The sequence below is a fragment of the Diabrotica virgifera genome, chromosome 1 (genome assembly GCF_917563875.1).
Source record: "Diabrotica virgifera virgifera chromosome 1, PGI_DIABVI_V3a".
Classification (NCBI taxonomy): domain Eukaryota; kingdom Metazoa; phylum Arthropoda; class Insecta; order Coleoptera; family Chrysomelidae; genus Diabrotica; species Diabrotica virgifera.
Window position 1 is genome coordinate 138,242,085 of NC_065443.1, and position 24,073 is coordinate 138,266,157.

General features: G+C 34.1%; 1 protein-coding gene across 1 annotated transcript in view; it reads right to left on the reverse strand.

Annotated features, from left to right (window-relative positions):
• Nucleotides 1-18,925: 18,925 nt before the first annotated feature.
• The window catches only part of LOC114330297 (uncharacterized), an 85,783-nt gene continuing 80,635 nt past the window's right edge, over nucleotides 18,926-24,073 (reverse strand). Inside the window, exons 2-3 of the mRNA XM_050644897.1 lie at nucleotides 21,530-21,880; nucleotides 18,926-19,320 (exon numbers count right to left, since the gene is read on the reverse strand). Of these exons, the coding sequence (XP_050500854.1) occupies nucleotides 18,927-19,320; nucleotides 21,530-21,564 (429 nt within the window). The 5' untranslated portion in view covers nucleotides 21,565-21,880 and the 3' untranslated portion in view covers nucleotide 18,926. The remainder of the gene's footprint in view (nucleotides 19,321-21,529; nucleotides 21,881-24,073) is intronic.

The following is a 24,073-nucleotide window of genomic DNA, read 5'->3' on the forward strand; positions in this document are numbered from 1 at the left end:
GAGGTGCTATCCAACATTCGACTATATATACACGGAGGAGACGGTCGGAGGAGAGACGTTAAGTGCTTTCAACAACTCTACTTCACTTTATTACTCTTTTCTAATTTTAAATACACTGGAGGGTGTATTTCCGATGGTTGTGAAATGCTTTTTATTTGAGGAGAAGATGAATTTTTTATCGATTATACCGTTTTAGACACTTTTTATATACGGAAAACCATAAAGTGTCTTTAGACAGGTCAAATAAGAAAAATGTTGTTTTCATAATGAGCTCCCGGAAATGGTAAATGTTTATAAGAATTAATTGCGAATTAAACAGTACATCAAATATCATATGAAAATAATCAAAGAACTTAAAAATGCATCTCTAAAATAAGAGGTATAGTCCAGGAACCAAAGCTTTTCACCTCGCAATTTTTACAGAATGGATCAATTTGCTTGAAAATTTGAGAATAACTAGTGAATAGTCCATGGATCAAAATCTATATGATGCCGACCGGCGCTTTCACCACGGGGGTGGTTGCCACCCCATCTCGGGGGTGGAAATTTTTTATTATATTTTTACCTCAAAAGTTAATGAAAACATTCATTCTAAGCAAAAAATGTTCCATACATGTTTTTGATAAAATTAATAGTTTTTTATTTATTCGCTACCGAAAGTGTTTTATATAAAAAAAATCAATGTTTTTCGATGGTATTACTCATTTACGATTCACTCAATTTTTGCCGTAAAACAAATTTTATCAAACCACGTTCTTGGGAATTAAATTACCTACAATTTCATATTTAAACATTTTTTCGTATCTCTGATGGTAATCTTTCTATTCTGAAAAGATAGCATTTTTTACCAAATTGCAAATATTCGTTATTTGCTTTAAACTTCAGTATTTTTAAAACTAATCATTCTAAGCCAGTCAAACTTCTAGAATCTATTAATAATACATAAATAAAGAAGAATAAATAAGGCCAATGACTAAAAACACCGCTAACTTACATTATTATGCTTCGAATTGGATTTCTCCTTTTTTTTTTCAAAAAAATATATTGATTTTTTAACCGTAACGTTTTTATTTTTTATCTTAGAGAGTTCGTTAAAAAAGAATTTTATAGGTTTTTACAAGATCTATAAGGCTATTAATATTAAATCCTTTTGAAATTCTCAGTCACAAAAATAGATGGCATTGAAAGGGTTGGTAAAGTTGGTTTTTGCATGATATTACAAGTTTTAATTGTCAATAGCTCACTCAATTTTTGCCGTAAAAAAAATTTTTGCAAACCAATTTCTTGGGAAGTAAATAGGCTACAATTTCGTTTTAAATATTTTTTCGTATCTCTGATGCTAATCTTCCTATTCTGAAGAAAAGGGCATTTTTTACCAAACTACAAAAACTCGTTATTCGCTTTTAACTCCATTTTTTTAAGAACTAATCATTCTAAGCCGATCAAACTTCTATAACCTATTAACAATACATAAATCAAGAAAACCAAATCAGGACAATGACAAATTTTAATTAGGGCGGTGATTAGGGGGTTGTTTACGATCACTTTTTTACTGAAAAAATTACATTCTGACATTCTTTTCATTATAAGTCACTTAATTTTTTTAGCTAGAGATTTTTTTATTTCTGGAGGTACATATTTTTAAATACTTTAATTTAGTTTCAATAAGTTATCCTCGAAAATGCATAGTTTTCCCGTCTTTTGACTTTGAAACTACAATATTTAGCATTTGACGAAGAAGAGCCATCAGATAATAAAGTATAGCTCGATTACTATTGCTCTTTAAAAAAAATTTAAAAAAACGGTTTTGTTTATTTTTCAAAAGGTACATTTTTGTTCAGTAAAGTTGTTTTGATAAAACGAAAACTTTTGGAGTTATTAGCAGAAAACTTATTAAAAACATTGATTTTTTCTATATAAAACTAATACTTTCGATAGCGAATAAATCGAAAACTATCAATTTTATCAAAAAAATGTATAGAACGTTTTTTACTTAGAATGAACGTTTTTACCAACTTTGGCGATTAAAATATAAGAACAAATTTTCACCCCAGAGATGGGGTGGCTACCACCCCCATGGTAAAAGCGCCTTTCAGCATCATATAGATTTTGATTATTGGACTATCCCAGGGCCGGCCCGTCCATATAGGCGAACTAGGCGGCCGCCTAGGGCGCAAAATCCGCCTAGGGCGCAAAATTAGGGACGTAGTACTTTCTCATGTAGTAGTTGTGTAACTCGCAGAGACAGAAAAATCACTGGGTAATGAAAGGTGAAGGATATTTTATTTTAGTTGTCTTATAAAATAAGAAAACGCAAAACTATAACTTAACGTTAACATTAATTACTCGTTTTGGCAACCTCGCTGAGCGTAAGCCTACTTAGTGGCGCAGTGGTCGCGGCAACCCCACACTCTTCACTTCAGTCAAGCCAGCAGTCATAGCGTGAACAGAATAAGAGTACTAGTCTGTCATTAGGGCGCTGCGTGTTATGCATTTTCACTTTTCAGTTTAGTGTAGTAGTGCAGTGTTGTTGACTTTGTTTGTGCATTGATTGACAGTAGTAGTAGTTGTTAATTTACGATAACAAAACTGCAAAAGGAAGTTTGAATTAACAAGTAAGTAGCTTATACTCTTCATATTTATAATTTTTTTCAGTCATCATATCATATAGGCCATTGTCATATTGTTGTTGTATATAGGCCTAAATCAAATCAAAATTGAGATTGTTTAATTATCATAACTTAAAGAAAACCCCTTGTGAACACTTGCCTCTGTTTCGCCTACGATGCCGATGTGATTGATTAGGAACTGGCTGCTGAGTGCTGGTCATGCTGGCTGCTGTTCTGGGATTTGGGCGAACTGAGTGGTTGTTTAATTTATTTAATATTACACAATATGAATGTTGAATGAATTATTAGTTTTGAAATCCACCTGGACATTTCTAATTTTGCTTCCAAATATTTATCAAAACAAATTATTTTTTGTTGAAAACAGTATAACTTGACTTTTTAAGCAAGAATGACCATTGGATTTTTTTGTAAAATTTTTTAACTTCTAATTTCTATCAAATTGATTTCAAAATTAGGCCTACTTTAAATGTATTTATAAATAATATTAAAATAATAGGCTATTAATGTAATTTTATTTAAGAGAAGTCCTTGCTTCTTGGGGGTGTAATCCTAATTTCATATCTTGAGTAAAGACATTCAAAATTTTTTCATTTTTTCAAAATGAAGTTAGCTTAATCCAATCATTGTTTTCTTTCCAGATATGATGTCAGGAAAACACTCGGGCTCTTGGTTTAAGAAAAGAAGACAGGAAAGAGAGGAGTCAGCAAAAAAAGCTAAAGGGTCTTTTGAAAAATATTTAATTAAACCAAATGACACAACTCTTAGGGAGGAAAGTTATAATGAATCACCTTCCACCTCTGGAAAAACCAACCAGCTCCTACCTCAAGAATATGCTACAGAGAAAACAGATACTGAATCACCTTCTACTTCTGGGGGAATCATCCAGATCCAACCTCAAGAATGTCCTAGGAGGATAACAGCTATTGAACCGCCATCTACTTCTGCAGAAAACAACGAACGTCAACTGCAAGAATTTCAAAATAATTTCGTTGAAATGGACGTTGACGTTACAGATAATGCAGTGGAATTACTGCCGGAAAATTCAATCTCACCCAAAGTTACGCTTGATTATGCTGATCCAGCGTCTTGGGACACTCTAAATATTAATCGCCAAACTTTACGAACCATTTTAGTAGAGCATGGACCTGACCAAGTAAAAGGAAAATTTCCGAAGGGTGTGAATAACAGAAAATTTTCTGACTTTCATTATAGAAGGAGGCTTCCAAATGGTGAATATGTGTACCGAGACTATCTTCAATACTCAAAATCTACCGACAAAGTTTTCTGTTTTTGTTGTAAGGTGTTTGGCGGCATAAATGTCTCTTCTTCATTAGGCAAAAGTGGTTGTAATGACTGGCACAATATGTCGGCCCTCCTTGAAACGCACGAAACATCAAATGATCACCTTCAAAACTTTGAAAAATGGAAAACACTGAAAAAAGCACTTAAAAAAAATTTAACTGTTGACAATGTTTATGAACAAAAAATAAAACAAGAGGAAATTTACTGGCAGAAAATTCTAGAACGGCTGTTTGCTCTCGTCAAAACTCTTGGGTCCCAAAACTTGTCATTTCGCGGCACGACAGAAAAATTAGATGTTAATGACAACGGAAATTTTTTAAAATTTATTGAATATTTGGCCATGTTTGACCCAATAATGAATGAGCATCTAAGAAAAATCAAAAGTGATGTCAACAGGCACACTCATTACTTAGGGAAAAATATACAAAATGAGATGATTCAAACTTTAGCTAATGCAATAAATGCAGATATATTGTCCTCAGTACATACGGCTAAATATTTTTCTATTATTTTAGACTGCACACCAGATGTTAGTCACGTAGAGCAAATGACAATTATTATTCGATTTGTTGAACTACCAAAGTCATCTCTGGCATCCTCAACAGAAGTATCTAGTTATCATCAAGTACTTGTAAAAGAACACTTTTTGGGATTTGTGCCTCTCACTGAAAGTACCAGTGGTGAGTATATGACGGAAGTAGTTTTAGAAAAGTTAAAAGAGATTTCTTTGCCTGTAGAGAATATTCGTGGGCAAGGTTATGACAACGGAAGCAACATGAGAGGAAAAGAAAGTGGAATTCAAAAGAGAATTTTAGATGTCAACCCACGTGCATTTTATGTTCCATGCTGCTCACACACTTTGAACCTTGTTGTGAACGATGCAGCTTCGTGCTGTGTAGAGGTTACTACTTTTTTCGATGTGGTTCAACGAACATATGTGTTTTTTTCGGCATCAACTCGACGATGGGATGTTTTGCGCCGTCATGTTCCAGCTTTGACATTAAAACCCTTAAGTGATACAAGATGGTCCAGTCGAATTGATGCACTAACGCCTCTGCGGTACCACTTGTCTCATGTGTGTGATGCTTTGGAGGAGATTTCTGAGGACACTTCTCTAAAAGGATCAAGTGGCAGTATTGCGAAGGTAGAAGCACTTGGATTACTTAAACACCTCTCAGACTTCAAGTTTATTGTTGCCCTTGTTACATGGCACAATATTTTATTTCAGGTAAACCTAACCAGTAAGATACTACAAGAAAAGGATTTGAGTCTCCAGAAAGCAGTTAGTCACCTGAAAAAAACCGAAGAGTTTTTGGTTACAGCCAGAAGTGATGTACAGTTTCAGAGAGTTCTGGTTGATGCTAAGGAAGTAGCAGAAGAAGTTGGAATAGAACCAATTTTTGAGAGGGAGAAGGTCCGAATAAGAAAAAAGAAGAAAATGTTTGATTATGAATCAACAGATGAATCAGCAAATGTTGCCAGTGACCCGTCAGAAAGTTTCAAGATTCAATTTTATTTTGCTCTTTTAGACACGGCTGCTAATGCGGTAAAAGAAAGATTTTCCCAGTTAAATACAGTATCTGGTGTCTTTGGATTTTTATACAACATTACTGATCTTAAAAACAAGACTACATCTGAGGTTAAGTCGATGTGCAACAACTTAGAAAAATCATTAGGAATTCAAAAAGATGGACGTTTAATTGAATCTGATATTGATGCTGTAGGACTGTGTTCTGAATTGAAAGCAATTTCTCATCATCTCATCGACTCTATATCAAGCCCTGAAGAAGTCCTAAACTACATTTACCAACACAACCTTGAGAATGGATTTCCTAACATATGTGTAGCACTTCGTATTTTGCTTACGATGCCACTTTCTGTAGCTAGTGCAGAACGGAGTTTTTCCAAACTTAAATTAATTAAAACCTATCTCCGCAGTACAATGTGCCAGGAGAGACTTGTAGGTCTGGCGACAATATCTATTGAAAGTGAGAGAGCAAGACAAGTAGACTTAAAAGTTCTCATTCAAGAATTTGCTAAGCAGAAAGCAAGAAAAGTGCCCTTAGGACTTTAGTTTTTAGCCAAGAAATACTGTTAATTTCTAATCTGTATTTAAAAGTGACTTTCAGTCCGAAGTTAATAGAACAGTAATCCAATAGCAAACAATATTGCAATATGTTAGTCAGTGTATTGTTTAAGACAGTGTTATAAAAGATTTGTAGACTAACTTTGAGTCTCCGTTTTTTATGATGAAAATTATATGTACAGAATTCAACTTTGACCCATTAAACCCATATGCCTTTGGTTAAAGTACGTCTTATGTAATTACATTTGCTTTTTATGAAATTAAAGTTTGTGTTATGTAAAATAGCAGTTATTTTATTTATATATCCCAGTCATTAATCAAAGGTTTATTAAATTAAATTAAATTATTAACATAACACAGAGTTGAAATACCGTGTCCCGGTAAAGTGCTAGTTGAACTTTTTCAACTGTAATGAGGGCGCAAAATTTGTTTTCGCCTAGGGCGCCGCAAACCCTAGGGCCGGCCCTGGACTATCCACTACTTATTCTCAAATTTCCAAGCAAATCGATCCATTCTGTAAAAATTACGAGGTTTTGTCCTATTTTAAGCTTCATTACTTGGACTAGTAGCGAATACAAATAAAAGAATGTAAACCGAATTGCAAACTATTTTTTATTTGCAAAGTAATTTTATTGTTTTATTTATTTATTTTTTTGTTCAAAATAGCATTTACTGGTGGTGTCAGGTTGCTTGTGCGTTCACTGGGCTTAAAAAGTAGGTTCTTCTTCTTTTTAAAGTGCCCACTCCTCAATGGAGGTTAGCGACTACAATTGCAAACTCTTCTCTGTCTTCAGCTGTTCTTATTAGCTGTTCATTTAAAATTTAGCCCTGTCCATTGTCGGATGTTTCTAAACCACGATAGTCTTTTACTTACTAGTCCTCTCTTTCCCTCGATCTTTCCTTTCACTAGAAGTTGAGCATATGTATTGGTACCTACTTATTATTTCTCGGTATGTGGTCTAGGTATAATGCTTTTCTAACTTTCACTGTGTTAAAACGTTCCCTTTCCTTGCCTATTCTATGCAGCACTTCTTCGTTTGAGGTATGCGATGTCCATGAAATTTGGAGGATTCTCCGGTAGAACCACATTTCAAAGGCCTCCAATTTATTTACGGTTGATGTTTTAGGGGTCCATGTCTCAACTGCATAGAGATGAGTTTACCAGACGTAGCATATTGATAAACGTAGTCGTATTTCGAGTTTTATTCGATAATCCCAAAGCAGTTTTTTGATTATTTTTTCGAAAGATTTTCTGGCCTCTTCTAATCTCGATCATATATTTCTAGATCAGGATTTAGGCTACTATCGATCCAACATCCTATGTATTTAAATCTATTGACCTGTTTTAAAATGTGCCCATTTATTTTGCAAGGTTTTTGTTGTTTGTTTGGGTTTATATTTGCAAGGTTGAGGTACGTTTTAGTTTTTTCGGATTGACGTCCCTTTGGTTTTGTTTTTAATGTTTATTTTCATACCAAATTGCTCCCCGGTTGAGCCGGTCTTGTCGAAGAGTGTAGACCCAAATCGGAATCCGCAATCAACACCATATCATCGGCGTATCTAATGTTGTTGATATTTACGCCATTCACCTTGACTCCATTCTTGAAATCCTCCAGTGCCTCTTTAAGTAGAAACTCGAAGTAAAGATTAAACAGCAGGGGCGACAGAACCTTGTCTAACTTCCCTCCTAATTTCTACTTCTGCGGATATGGAACATTCGGTCCTAACTCTGGTGTTTTGGTTCCAGTAAAAGTTTTTTAGTAATTTGATGTCTTTTCTACCTAACCACTAACATTACCAAAGGTCAAGACTACTACTTTTCCAAAGCAGCATCTAATAGTCGAACCCCTAAAATTGGACAGAATTCGCTTAGACGAACTACACAAGTTAACATAAGGAGAAGTAAAATTCTAGTTCACCCTTCCAACAAAAATGGACCACAGCTACATATGAGCACCACCAATATATATTCTGGTGGCAATCCCTTTAATTTTTGGTTTACTCAAGCTACGATTAATGAAAAAATAAAGAGATAAGTAGAATCCAAAAGCAGCAGAGGACATCTCTGACCAAAGTCAACAGTCCTCAGAAACAGTACAGAGTATTGTTCATCCCTCACAAAACTTTTTTGGGGATGTAGAAATTTCTGTACAATAACCCCGTATATAAGAATCTTAGCAAATTAGAAGCAATCGAGTTGTGGTGCTACCGCCGCATGCTCAGAATTCCGTGGACAGCACACATATCCAACGAACGTGTGCTGAAGACCATGCACACGGAGCGAGAATTAATCAATGTCATAAAAATGAGGTTCAATACTTCGGTCATTTAATGAGAGGACCTAAATATCGTTTACTCCGGTTGATCATTCAGGGCAAAATCGAAGGAAAATGCTGGGTTGAAAGAAAACAACTGTCCTTGCTACGTAACATTAGACAATGGACAGCTCGAACGGTCCAGGAATTGTTTCATATAGCTTCCGACCGAGAAACATTTCATCAGCTTGTTAATACGACGATAGCCCACGATTGAAAACAAGCACGGCACACAAAGAAGAAGAAGAACCCCGTATATCAGCGGTTCTGCAATCCAATAACCCAGCCGATCAGCATTTTAAACCAAATAACAGACAGGATGTCATCAATTATTGATTTTATATAAAGATTGTAAATTTCTGTTTTAAAATCAGTTGTAATGTAATTAATAAAAGTGGTCTTACTAAGTTAGCTGAACCTTTAAAAGGGTATTATTAGAATGTACCTTCAGGAGTGACTACCCTTAAGTAGCATGTGTGCTATCAAATTTTTGTTCAATCGATCTAAAAGATATAATGAAAGAAGAAAGGGAGAAAAGCACTAATTAGTTGTTTTCTCCTTTATAAATCACTTTGTTTTATATCACAGCTGAACTCTTTTTATCTTTATCTAACGAATTGCTTCTCCTTCCTTCTTTTAATACCTATTTTCCTCGTAAAAAGTGTATCCACATATTCATACGCCCCGAATATTCTCCACCACTTAAAAACATCGCGCCGACGCTCGGCGTCTTCAGGCGTCTCTCCCTCCTCTGTATAATTTCATATTTTACCTTCATTGGTAGCGTTGACCTTACGTCGTCCAATCCCCGGCCGCTTATGATATTTCTGATATTTCATAAGCCGAATTTATGATTGGTAGCTGCCTCCCTAATATCATAACTCGGCGTCGCCGTCGACGTCGATGCTATGGCGTTGCGACGCTCGTCTTCGATTTTAGTTTCGTCAAAGAAATAATAATGCATTTATTTATATGGGATAGAAACTGTAGGTAACATTTTTATCATTACAATATGAAATCGCTCAGTTTTGAAATTAGAAACTAAATAAGAACTTCACACTTTTTTGCTACATAAATATTTTATATATTCGCATAACCTCTCTTTTTTAGATTAGTTGTTCATTTAGATTTTAAGTTATAATTTTCTAGACCTTCTGTTTGGTATACTTTTTTATTCATTTGGAAGAAGACATACGTAGTTATATTATATTTCACGAATTTGGGATTGTTTTTGATTATCCCTAGACACTCGACAGCTAATGGTCCACTCTACTAGAGTATGATACAGCATAAAACGTACGAAAGTAAATTGCTATAGTAATGAAAATATGTAACAAGTAACTTCTAAAGAGAATTAAAAATAGCCTCAAATTCGTGAAATGCACTACAGCAGCGGTTTTCAACCTGTGGAACATGTAGCAATGGTGGTATATATTATTTGCAGTGGTACGGAAAACACAAACTCACAAAAGGGCCGCCAGAATCAGCACCACAATAATAAATAACAGAGAAGGAAATTTTGATTTCCCTTCTCTTGCAAAACGCACTTTAAAATACTTGATAGCCTTTTCGACATTTCGACAATACACCTGTGCGAGAATGGAGTTTCCGCAATGTTAAATATTAAAAACTTATACAGGGACAAACTTAATGTGGAACCTGGTCTTCGACTATATCTGAGTAACATCGAACTAGAACTAGATGATTAACTGAGTTGTAAAAGTTATGTGGAAATACTCAAGCACAACCTTCCCAATAATTAGATGGTTATTCTATCTACCTATATATAAAACCTAAAATTTAACGTCAAAAACTTTTACTCTAGTTCAATATTTTATCCATTCTTTAAAATTCCAGCATATAAATTAGAGTTGCTTAGATTACCTAGCTAGATAGGTATTTAAGTTAGTTGGTACCAAAAATAATTTGGTGGTAGATGACTCAAAAAGGTTGAAAACCATTAAACCAGAGAATAGCTTTTACCGTTGAGTCCGCGAATCTTTACCCGTGCGTCATCATTTAAAGCATACGAAATAAGTCGATGATATGTCGGAAATTGAAATTTACTAACCGCAACAGCAAGTCACTTACTTTCACTAGCTGTTGCGTTTAGTAAATTTCAATTTCCGACTTATCATCGACTTATTTTGTATGCTTTAAATGATGACGCACGGGTAAAGATTTCGCGGACTCAACTGTATCTAACTACTTTTATTGCTTATGAACTTGGATCTATTTTGATAGTATTAAACCATTTGGGAGATAAACATGCAAGAAGTAGAAAATGCTTTATCTCTGCTGCACCGTTCGACTCAACTAAACGAAATTGAAATAAAATGATACTCAACAAAACTTTGGGATCAAACAGTTAACGAAAAGTTGGGACAATTGGAAATATGTTTATGACATGTATAATTTAGCTCTCCAGGCCCTGAAAGTCCATGGATTGGTTTACTATTTGTTTCCATTCTTTTCTGTTTGCTGTTTTAATTTTCTAATTTGGGATTCCAAGTTCGTCTATGCCTTTTTTAATATCGTTCTTCCACCTGGTTTTCACCCTACCTTTCCTGTTCTTTCGTCCTATTCCTGCCGTTAGTATTCTTTTAGGTAGTCTCGTATTTGGCAACCTTTGGTGTCTTAACCATTTATCAGTCTTTGTGATTTTATTATCCCAATGATATTCAGTTCTCCATACATCTTCTCGAGCTCTATATTTGGTCTTTTTATCCACATTCCATTCCATAGTTTTCCTCCAAATATATTCCTGAGGACTTTCCCACACTTGGATCATGACTGTAGATTTCCCATAGTCGTAGCTTTTTGCGTGTATTTCGCACAGCAGGAAAATTTGATCTGTTGTGCTGCGTCTCGTCTTAATCCACATTGATATCTTCCTATGTCATTATCTATTTTTTTGTGATATCTTATATTGTATTGCAAGTATTTTATGTGTAACATTTAATAGCGCTAATGTGTAGTAGCGCTATGACATAAACTTGGGTCGCCTTTTTTGCGAATTAGGCACAGTGTGACTTCAGTCCAGTCTTTTGGCATGTATTCTTGTTCCCATATTTCTTTAACCAACTTTGCCAACTGCTTCATTAGTACTGGTCTTCCATATTTCACCATTTCAGATGTTACTTGATCCTTACCTGGGCTCTTATCTTTCGTTAGTTTCTCTATATTTTTTTTTCTTTCTATTTCATTAGGCAGTCCATCCTCTACTCGTTCCGGATTGGTATTTTCTTTCAGTTCTTCTTCTTCTTCGTATTCTGTGATGGGTATTTCATTTAAAATATCTTCGTAGTATTCTTTCCATCTGTTCAGTATTTCCTCTTCACTTAATAAATTCCTTCCATTTTTGCTTTTGTAACGTGCGTAGGTACAGGTTTTCTTTGGCAGCCCTTTTTCTCATTTGTTTAACCCCTGATATAAGTTTCTAATTTCTCTATTTTTAAAGTTTTATTCTCTGCATTTCAATTTACCTTCATTTATTTTCTTTTTTTAACCTGATGATTTGTTTGGTTCGGTTTTTTTGTTTGTTGTCTTCTTTTTCTATCTCTGATGTTTCTTCTTGAACATAATACATTGGTCTTATTATTTTTAGAGCAAACTTTATACCGTGCTCGCAGGCGCGGACCTAGAAATTCTTAATAGGGGGGGGGGCAGACTTACCACAAATATTATATTATTAAGATTTAGCCATGCGATTCACACTCACTCTAATGATAAAATTCGCTCATTCCAGTTAATTACGCTATCACAAGGATTGAGCTCTGGTGGGGCTCTTTCCGTGTTATCAAGCTATAGGTGACTTGCTACGTCGGAGTATCTCCGAAAAATTTCTTACACATCTGAATATTGAGTAGCACAACTTGATTATTCCAGATTTAGCGATATGGCTCACACTCCCTCAAAGAAAGTTCGTTCACCCCAGATACCTTCGGTATCAAAAGGATTGAGCTCTGGTGGAACTCTTTCCGTATTATCGAGCCCTAGGTGAGTTGGTACGTCAGAGCATCTCCCAAAAATTTCTTAATTATCTGGATGTTGAGAGTAGTATCAGTATCGCTTTCTGCGTTGTCTTATAGCAGGAGTGGCCAAGCTCCTTGATAGTCAGAGCCACTTTTCACAAGTTAAAATTTTTCGCTAGCCGCAATTAAAAACGTATTCAAAAAGTATGTAAAGAAGGTATGTACAATGTTTTTTAAAAGAACTCTTATTTATTATTGAAAACAGAAATAAAATTACGAAATATTAAAACTTAATTACATTTTTTTCATAATTCTTCTTCTCGTTGTCATTATGCCCAATAAGAAAGTCGAACTTGCTATCACTTATCACCTATCCATCTTTTACCCAGTTCGTCCACGCCTTCCGGTCTCCTGCCATGTTCTTCACCTGTTGCGCTGTTTTGCCGTCTCTTGGTCCCGATTTCCTGGATTTGTTCCATCCACCCCTTTCTAGGTCTGCTCCTTCTTCTTTTCCCCTGTCTCTTGGCATCTGTCACCTTCTTTACTAGTCTGTTCTCGTTCATTCTAGTTATATGTCCAAACCAATTCAAGTTTCTTTTTCAATTTTTTTCTCTATTGGTCCCTGTCTTAGCACGTTTGTAATGTTTTCGTTCCTTTCCCTGTCCAACATTTGTTTTCCTTGTTTTGGTAATTCTTTAAAATTTGGTGAATAATTTGTGGTAGCACTTCTCATTAATTCTTTCTGTGTTAGGATTTCACGAATTTTAAAATGGAATTAAATGGTTCATACAAGTACGTTGTCACGTTGTTCCTAATATGGAAATAATTCGACCAATCATCCTTTTTAATTTAGGGTATGAGCTTCGATTTTGGTACAAATTTCCAAAATTCGGTAATCGGCGTCGACTTATATTTAGTTTTATTTTCGAGCTTGATCTTCTTACGTCTCTATTAATTTTAATTCTCCAAATGTTCTTTGGGTCATATATTGGTAATAAAAAAGTCACCTTATGGACTATGTTTATTTTAAATGAATTCAGATAAAAATGAAGAGACGATTTAAAATATTTTAAGTCTTGAAATCAATTTTGGAATTCGGTTAATATTTCTTCTGGCTTTCTTATTTACTCGTACTCGTTAAGATTTTCTAGTTTAATATTGTAAGAAATTTTTTTAAGTCGAGTAAAATGACTAAATATGTATACAAATCGGTCTGGAGTGAGTTGATTACTAACTTTTGTGTCTCGCCACTCTTAATGTTCTTTCGCGTAGTTTTCGATGTGTCGTATCACTCTTAGTTTGGATGGAAATGGAATTTGTTACAAAGTTGCATTTGGTCTTTCATTTGTTGTCAGTAATTTAAAAGACATTATGAAACACATACGGAACGATAATAATTTTTTTAAATGATAACACAGAATTGAAAAGGATCTCGGGTACATTTATCGAGAGCCACAAGTAATTCTTCAAAGAGCCGCATGTGGCTCGCGAGCCGCAGTTTGGCCACCCCTGTCTTATAGAGATGGATTATTTGGAAGCGGTTGTCGCGTATATTTAGTGTTCTACTAATCGTTTGAAGTTTAGAGTTGACAGAAAAAAATAACAAATAATAAAAAATACTTATAGACTAAATACAATAGGGGGATCCATGGCCCCGTTGACCCCCTCTGTATCCGCGCCTGCGTGCTCGTTTATATCGTGTTGGATCGTACACAGATTAGTTGAGGAAATAAAGCTGAAAAAATGGCAAAACCTCGCAATTTTTTCGTCCAGCATCGATTTGTACAAAAATTTGGTTTTAGGATCATTACACCCTCTAGTTTATTTTCTATATTGAGCCGTTGTACGCTTTTGGTTTTTTAAGGGTGAAACTACCCCTAATTGTAAAAAATTATAAAATAACATTTTAAACTTTAATATTATCAACATTTGGTTCTTATTCGTTACATAATGATTGTTTTATGCTTTAAGATATACTATCATAATATTTCAACCCTTAAAACCACCCTTGTTGGAGCTATACAAGGTGTCCCAAAAGTAGTGGAACGGTCAAATATTTCACGAACTAAACATCGGATCGAAAAACTGAAAAATCGTGTTCAATAATTTTCAAAAATCTATCCAATGGCACCAAACACCAACCCCCACTACACCCACTGGGGGTGGGGTGGGGGGTAACTTTAAAATCTTAAATGGAAACCCCCAGTTTTTCTTGCAGATTTTAATTCGTTACGTAAAAGTAAGCAACTTTTATTCAAGACATTTTTTCGAACTGTGGATAGATGGCGCTATAATTGGGAAAAGTATTTATCCTGATACCATAGTTAAATTATAGAAACGGTCTAGTATCTCACGAAATGCATTTCCAAATGGGAAACTAAAAAACAGATTTTTAATCTTTTTCGAAAACCTTTCAAATAACACCAAACGTGACCCTCCAACCCACCCCTTGGAGGTGGGGTGGGGGGGTAACTTTAAAATCTTAAATAGCAACCCCCACTTTTTATTACAGATTCGGATCCGTCATGAAAAATTAAGCAACATTTATTCGAAAATTTGGTTTGTGTTACTAAAAGATACAATTAGGATATCTACAGTTTTTTTGATTAAATGCATATTTTTCGAGGTTTTCTCAAAAAACCATCTAAAAAAGTCGATTTTTTCATCGAAATACTGTTACTTTCAAGCACGAATAACTCGAAAAATATTAGTTTTACGAAGAAAATGTAAAAAACATTTTTTTCTTAGAATTACCTTTTACATCGATTTACATGGTTAAAATGTAATAAAAAATTCCCGCCCCCGAGATGGGGTGGCAACCACCCCCCAAGGATTTAGCGTACAGCGGCATGATATAGAAAATGAACCTTGGACTATTCCCTACCTTCTGTGAAAATTTCAAGTAAATCCATGCTGGACGAAAAAATTGCGAGCCAAAATGCTTCATTTCCTCGACTAGATGGTTTATTAGAATTTCTATCTTGTCTTCTTGATTTTTGAAGTTATACTTCTTTAGGCGCGATTGGGAGTAAATGTAAATGTGCGCGAATTCATCAAAAATTGTTGGTGCTACGTGCAAATACGTTATACGTTCGCTCTGGTTGGGCATTCAAATGACATGTCAAGAATTATTCAATATGGCGGTTGTGGTTAAAGAATGTGTTGTTGTCATTTTTATTTATAATTATGGTTGTTAAGTTGTGTTTTAAAAGTCGTTAGAACAGAGACAAAGGTAAGTTTATAGTTGTACTGACTTTTTAAATAGTTTTTATATATATTTTTGGACTTAATAATACAGAAAAAAAGAGTGTGTGTACTTTGTACACACGTAAGGAGTTTTATACCTCTATTATTATGATTTCAATGAAACAAATATATTTTAATCATTTTAATTGTATTTTTATTTAAATATTAAACTAATTTTAATACTTAAAATAATACCAAAAATTAAAAATAACATTAATACGTCATTTTTTATGAACTCTCTCTTGAGGAATCGTAGCAAATCTAAAAAACGTCAGATTTTCTACACAAATGTTTTAATTTTAATAGGAGTATAACTTCTTACAGCTGCCCTGCCCAGGACAGAGAAGGGTGGAGACATCTTGAGGAGGCCTATGTCCGACAGTGGACAAATTTGGCTGTGTTATGATGATGATGATCATGATAACTTTTCACGTGCGTACACACTATTTTTTTCTCATATATTTTGATAATATGTAAAAAAAAGTAAATACAATAGTTGTAGATCTTTTTATTACATACAACTTTGCTATTTAATTTTTTTAAGTAAATAGTTTGTCCGAAAAGATGATAAACCGTAGTTTACACTTAAAACTCACCCTTTTCCAATTTCCGAATTCAGATCACCCGTAAATTATTTTTCCTTTATTTTTTTTTATACTTTCTTCCTTTTTAAATGGATTCCATCATGTTCCTATGTCTTCGGCCCTGGTCTAAATTTGAATTTTAAAATATTAAGATCGATATTACAGCTACATCATAAATTAAGCAACGCCAATTCAGCTACGTTCTGATTGAAAAATAGTATTATTCATTATCGCTCGCTCTCCATCCAATGTTAGCATTTCTTGGGCTGGCCATCAGGGCGATTGATGACCAAGGGTTATAAGGACGGATAATGGGCCAAATTAGATTATCCAGCGGACACTGGCCGAGCATGTGACGTCAATATTTCTCCGAAATGGTACCTATGAGAAATTCATTTGGTCGTTTATTTGAATCACACTAATTGGTTTCGATTGTTGGACAGTAGTCCGAAGGTAATGCGGAGATGAAGGAAAATATACTGAGGACGTGTCAACTTACTGTTGCTTGTGTTTTCTTACGTGGAATTTATAACTCTAAATAAAAATGTCACACAGTGATTAAGTATTTTACAGTTTGTAGAATAATGACCATAAATCAAAAGCTAGGAAATACTAAAGAAAAGATATAGGGTCGAAATGTAGAACAACGAACAACTATGGAACTACTTCAAAGAGGTTATAATAAATACACCGACAGAAGTGTGTGGAACAAGTAAGAAGAGCAGTAAAAGAAAACAAACTGAATGGTGGAATAAATAATTAAAAGAACAAATAAAAAGAAAAAATTGCTTGGAAAATATAGATAAGTACTTACAAAATAAAACACCAGAAAACTATGAAGAATGTGAAAAATATAGAAAATTAGTAAAATCATTTTGTTACAAAAGCAAACGGACACATGGACTGAATTTGAAAAATAGATGGAAACAAACGGTAGAGAAGCTATTGTAAAAATGAAAAACGGAAAAGCACCCGGGTATGAAAGAATAACACGTGAAATGATGAAAACATGGGACAAAATGCAACAGAGTTATTATTAAAGATATTTAATGCCATATAGAGACAAGAACAGATACCAATTGGCTGGCAGAAGGCTCAGATGGTACCGATTTTTAAAAAGATAGAACGGATTGCAACAACTACAGAGGAAAACACTCTTAAGTACTTCCATGTTCCATGAATATATAAGAAAAAATATTCAACAAATGAATAACCGAAAGAATTGATAGCAAAATTGAGGAATCAAAAATCGGATTCAGAAACGGTAGACGCACCCATGATCAAATATTTAAAATCAACCAAATAATAGATAAATATCAGCAACAGGAAAAAAGAATAATCTGGCATATATAGAGTTTGAAAAGGCTTTTGACCTGTACCAAGGGAAAAATTATGGGAACTATTATACTAGAGAGGTAAAAATAACAAAATGGTAAAGGTAATTAAGAACATTTATAACAGAAATATGAATTATGTCATCAGTCAAAAAAAAACATTAAAACCATTTACTACAAACCAGGTTCTGAGACAACATGAATGAAATAATTAGAGAATAGGTCTTGATTATATTCTCAGAGTATTTTAACAATCTATTTTAAATAATAATACCAGAGAGAATTTTGTATTCTACATTTAGCAATGTTATTAAATAGTGAATTCCTCCCCAAAGTTCGGATCCCCCATGTTTTAGTAATTCTGCCGAAATTCTTTAGTTTCTTTTAGTTTCTTTATTATCTGCACCACTTCTTCATAACTTGGATTTTTAATGTTGTTCTCCGCCTTATGATTATTGTCTCGCTTTATTCATTTTCATTTTCAGCGTTTAGGTTTTTTTTTCGAAGTATTCTTCCATCTCCTAATAATTTTTTGCTTCTCTGTTAGTAGTTCCCCGTCCTTGTCTTTGCATATCGTCAATTTTGGTCCAAATGACTGTGTGCTTTCTTTTATTCTTTTATAGAATTTTCTGCTTTCGTGTTTGTTGTTATGCTTTAGGATTTCTTCTTCTTCTTAACATAACATAACATAACATTCTTCGATAACACCAACGCTCAAAAGCTTCCAATTTCTTAGGATTTCTTGTATTTATTTTTTCAAAGCCTCTTTTTTCTTATTCTGCAGATTCTAATCGCTTGTAATTCTGTATTCGTTATCAATTCCCCCTCTATTTTTTGTGTTTCTTTGAAGTTGATTAAATCTAACTTGCCTTTTTTCCTCTACTGCAGTTCTGCATTCATCATCATATCTATCATTTCGCATTTATTTGTCTTTTGGCTTTTCCAACAGTTTCCTCTGTAGATTTCGTTATTATTGTTGTTCATTGTTTCCATTCCTCCTCTGCAGTATCTTCGTATCTGGTTCCCTTGAGTTTTATTGGAGAGCATTTTAATATTCTTGTTTTTCTGTTGGGTTATTAAATTCTACAACATTCCATTTTTTAATTCGACTATTTGTCCCTTTTGCCACTGTTGCGATTTTCTGCCGCAATTTTGCCCCCACAAGATAGTGATCTGAGTCACAGTTCACACTCCATTCGCACATGTTGCGCATTTTTTTGAGATGAAGATGTTGGTTAATATGATGGTTTCTGGCTTTGTTGGTTCCTGGTATTTTTATGGTTCCGTAGAATGTGTCCAAATATATAACTATCAAAATTTCTTGAATTTATTCGCGAAGAATCTTTCTCAAAAAATTTTTGCTATTGATTGTAAGTTAAAAGAAAGATTGTATTAATATAATTATATTTAAATAATAAATAAATAAATTACAAATAAATAATACTGTTCGAAATATTAACTTTTTGTCTTCTGAGATCCATAGAAAACTGGAGCAAACTGTTCGTTATCGCTAAGGCTGTTTGAAACAGGATAATGCGCTGAATAAGGATCATGATACGGATTATTACCGTAAGCCCCATATCCATAAGGAATGTGGTTAAAGCTGTAACCAAACCTGTCGTGATCCTCTTCACTTTCGTGACCATGGATTGGTAACGTGGTCACTTTCACCTTGGGTTGATGTTTACTATTTTCGAAAATCTTTTTCAGGGCTACTCCTCCGACTATTATAAGTGCAGCTTTGGCGGCTAGGAGGGACTTGGCTGCGATGATGCCGAGGATTTTCATGAACAGTGGACCAGTTAGACCAAAAATGCCCAAGAGTACCATAAAGGCATATTGGTAATATCTAAAATAAAACAATAAATGTATTAAACATTATTCATTTGACTTGCATGCGTCAAGTAAACATCGTATCAATAGAAAATGAATAAAGCCATAATTACGGTGATAATAGTTTGAAAGTTAGCAAAATTAAAATCATATTGTGTTACTCAAAAATATCAAGTGAGCAAAACTTACAAAAAATCAAGATAAAAGCCAAAATGAGCAGATGGTGAGGACAAACATTTGCTGTTTGGGTCTTCTGTGCTTCTATCTATGGTACACATCATAACTTAACATCTCTCGCAGGATCAGGACTGGGTGGTCCTCTATCTCAGCAAATTTTGTTCTGACTTTTTCGTCTATCATATCCAGCACCCTTATTTAATTTAAGTCTCGGCTGTGATGTGTCTGGTCGCATTTGCAGCAGCTTCTCTGAGGCAGTTGTGTGCTGCTTCAATATTCTTTTCGTTACTTTGACATGTGTCCCCATGCGAGAGATGCATATGTAATTATTGGTAGTATGATGCTGTTTATCAGTCTTAATTTTGTTTTCATAGCTAGTTTGCTTCTTCTTCCTGTGAGTCCCGGCTTTGTCTGTTGCTGTTTTCTGGATCGTCGCGTTAACATGTGGTGTGAATGTTAGACCTTGGTCTATTGTGACTCCTAGACATTAAGCTCCATTTTGCCCTTCGATGGGTTTACCTTGCACTGTTAAATGTCTTCTGGGTTATCTCTTCTCTTGTAGAAGATAACTATATAGATATAGATGAGATAAGGTATATTCTGGATTTATTGCCAGTTCCATTGGATACTCCATTCTTCTATCGTATCCAGTGCCGTCTATGGATTTCTTACAGCTATATACAGGTTCCTGTGTTTTGACGGGATTGCAGTGTTGTCTGCTTAAAGGCCAATTAGTGTTTCTATCTATCTATCTAAAAGCGAGGTTCCTACAGCCTCTGCCGCTTCTCGCACTTCGAACGCCATCGTTTTCTGTCCATCAGAGTCCAATTCAAAGCTTTCTTTGGCCATCTATCTTCATTCATTCGTTTCACGTGACCATACCACACTAGTTGTCTAGTTTCAATTCTATCTACACTGGAATATACAGTATGTGTCCTCCTTCTAATATCTTCATTCCTGATGTGATCTTTTTTAGATATACCACACGCTCTCCTTAGATAATCCATTTCTACTACTTCTATTCTTTTTCTATCTTTTTTTGTCATCTGCCAAACTTCTGCCCCATAAGTCATAATAGGCTCTACCCAGGTACGATAGATTGTCAATTTCGTTTTTTGTCTTATATCTTTAGACCACAGTAGAGAGCTTAGAATGTTTACCGCTTTTTTGCCCTGCTGCGTTCTCTTTTCGATGCCTCTTTTGGTAGTGCCTTCTTTAGATAGTATAGATCCGAGATATTTATATTCATTACATCTTTTTGTGGTTCTAATTTCTAACTCTGGATCTTCTTCATCATTCATTATTTTAAGATACTCTGTCTTTGACATATTCATATTTTATAATCATATATTCATATATTCATATTTTATAATCATATATTCATATTTTATAATCATATTTTATAATCATATAATATGATTAGTGTTTCTGCTGTATATATCCTATATAGGAGGGGGTGATAATACTGCCCCCTGTGGTACTACATCTTCAGGGATTCCGCGTTAAGATAGAACTGGTCATATCTGGACCCTAAACCTAAGATATGAGGAGATCTTAATAACCTAAGAGTTAAGAGTATTGCATTTGAACGCAAAGAGCCTATTTCAACATCAACAGACGTAATGGCGTATGACGTAACAATAGCAGCTTCATATTTTCCATCAAAATATAATCTAAAAAAAGAAAATTACTTCCAGTTGCTCAATATGCTTGGAGAAGAAAAATGGTCTTCTCTGATTTAAGAAGAAGAAAGACTATTACACGTTGTTTTTGGGGTTAATTGATTAATACACTAAAACACCTATAATTTTTATATTAAGAACTTATACGATAATAGACCAATATCAAACTTTGTATCAAAATTTTACTAAAAAATGAATTTATTAACGTTTCGAAGCCCAAATCGGGTTTCGTTGTCAAAATACAAAATACTCAATTATTTCCCATAAAAAATACGCAATTATAAAAATGCCACAAGGAAATAGCTTCAGAACAACATTTGTATCAAAAATTTAAAACCTCTAAATATATGTACAATTGGAACTTACTTTCTCTCTTTCTTCAAAGCTTTTCTGTTGAACATTCCCCCACCTCCACCACCACCAAAACCACCGCCTCCTCCTCCTCCTCCTCCTCTTTTTGGTTTCGCTTCTTCGGTTTCGTATTCTTCATCATCGTCGTCCAAAGCTCGACCACGTGTTAAATCAATGGAAAAAGAATGGGTGTCGATGAAATCTGAGACTGCTGTAAAAAGTCTTTGTACACCATCGAGGGATTTAGCTCTCCTTGGGTTGATCTTTTGGTCGTTTCTAAGCAGTTCCAGTCCATCCAAAAGGTGGATATTACTGTTTAATGACTTTTCGAATGTTGAAGCTGCCTTTTCTGCTAAACAAGGAACTCTATAAATAAGAATAATGAAGTTAAATAGGAGTTCAAATATAACATAATTTAAAATTTATTTATTTAATTAATGGGTAGATTGTAACTCTTTATTTCTTACATATACCGGAAATCCTTACATCCAACATACTATGCATTAACTAAAATTCACATATACCTGGTTCACAATTATAGTGTCTAGACATCTATACTTACGCATGATTGTGGTATAAGCGGTAAACCAAGCCAAGCACAGCGGTACTTATTCCAGAAAGCCACTGCGCATCCGCTAGGAAAAATATTCCGATTCGGATTTTTGCACAATCTTACTCAAAAGGATCCCTTTTAACAAATTTGCATGTTGCCAGGACCAAAAGTGGGTCAAAAATTTTTTAAACGTTTTTTTTCCTAAAATTATTTTTATTGCATGGAACAAAGTTTTTTTAGGTTTTTTGGATCATTCCAAACAGAAAAGGTCTTTAGTGACTTTTCTCTAAAGATGATAGTTTTTGACATAAATCGGCCATTTTTAACATTCAAAAACTATGTGAAAAACTTAAAATTTGAATGTTGCCAAGGTAGGTAGATATTCTTTAAACATCGATTGATGAAATCCCGAAGAGTTTTTTGCAATACAGTATTCAAAACTCCTTTGTTTTTTAATTTCTAATCACCCGTGCGCGACACTATTTTCCACCGTTGCATGTGTATACAGTATGGTGCAAATGAAAGGAATAAATTCGTTATTTCGTAAACCGGCGATTTTAAGGAAAACCCGAAACATGTCGATTTTTATTTTTAAGTTATGATATTGTGGCATATATGGTATACTAGTGACGTCATCCGTCTGGGCGTGATGACGTAATCGATGTTTTTTTTAAATGAGAATAGGGGTCGTGTGGTAGCTTATTTGAAAGGTTCTTCAATTCTCTATTCAGTAATGTCAACATTTACATAATTATTTATACAGGGTGTCTAAACAATTTTTATTAAATTAAATTATTTGACAAAAAAAGAAGTAGAAGGACACCCTGTATAAATAATTATATAAATGTTTATATTACTCAATAGAAAATTGAAGAACCTTTCAAATGAACTAGCACACGACCCCTATTCTTATTTAAAAAAATCATCGATTAGGTCATCACGCCCAGATGGATGACGTCACTAGTATACCATATATGCCACAATATTATAACTTAAAAATAAAAATCGACCTATTTCGTGATTTTTCCTTAAAGTCGCCGGTTTACGAAATAACGAATTTATTCCTTTCATTTGCACCATACTGTCGGTGGAAAATAGTGTCGCGCACGCTTGATAAGCAATTAAAAAACAAAGGAGTTTTGAATATTGTATTGCAAAAAACTCTTCGGGATTTCATCAATCGATGTTTAAAGAATATGTACCTACCTTGACAACATTCAAATTTTCAGTTTTTCACATAGTTTTTTAGGGTTAAAAATGGCCGATTTCGCAATTTTTCAATTTTTAATCGCTTATATGTCAATAACTATCAACTTTAGAGTAAAGTCACTAAGACCTTTTCTGTTTGGAATGTCCAAAAACCTAAAAAAAAACTTTGTTCCATGCAAAAAAAAATATTTTAGGAAAAAAACAAAAAAAAACGTTTAAAAAATTGTTGACCAACTTTTGGTCCTGGCAACATGCAAATTTGTTAAAAGGGGTCCTTTTTGAGTAAGATTGTGCAAAAAATCCTAATCGAAATATTTTTCCTAGCGGATGCGCAGTGGCTTTCTGGACTAATTTTAAAAAGCTTTGAATTAAGATTTAAGTCGGTTCTGATTAGGTATTTACAAATTTTCAACAATCAATGATTTATTTTTATTACTTTACCATCATTTTTAAGAGATCATTAGAATACTGAAGGCACTATATTTGTGAACCTTCTATACCTAAGTTGTACATGAATTAAGATCGGGATCATTTACAATAAATAAAATGTAAAATTAAAAGAGTAAAAACGGTATTCTTCATATTATGTATTATTATGAATCACTTTATCAATCAAAGATAGAGTAAAAATTTTAATTTTTAATTATAACGCGGGCACATAAATTTGATACACCCTGTATATTGATTTGTAACTATTTAGTAGAATAAGTAGAAAGTAGCTTTTATGCAATGGGTTTCTCCTTAATGAGTTTTTCCCTGAAGACTTAAAGACATTTGTAAATACAGTGGAGTGAAAT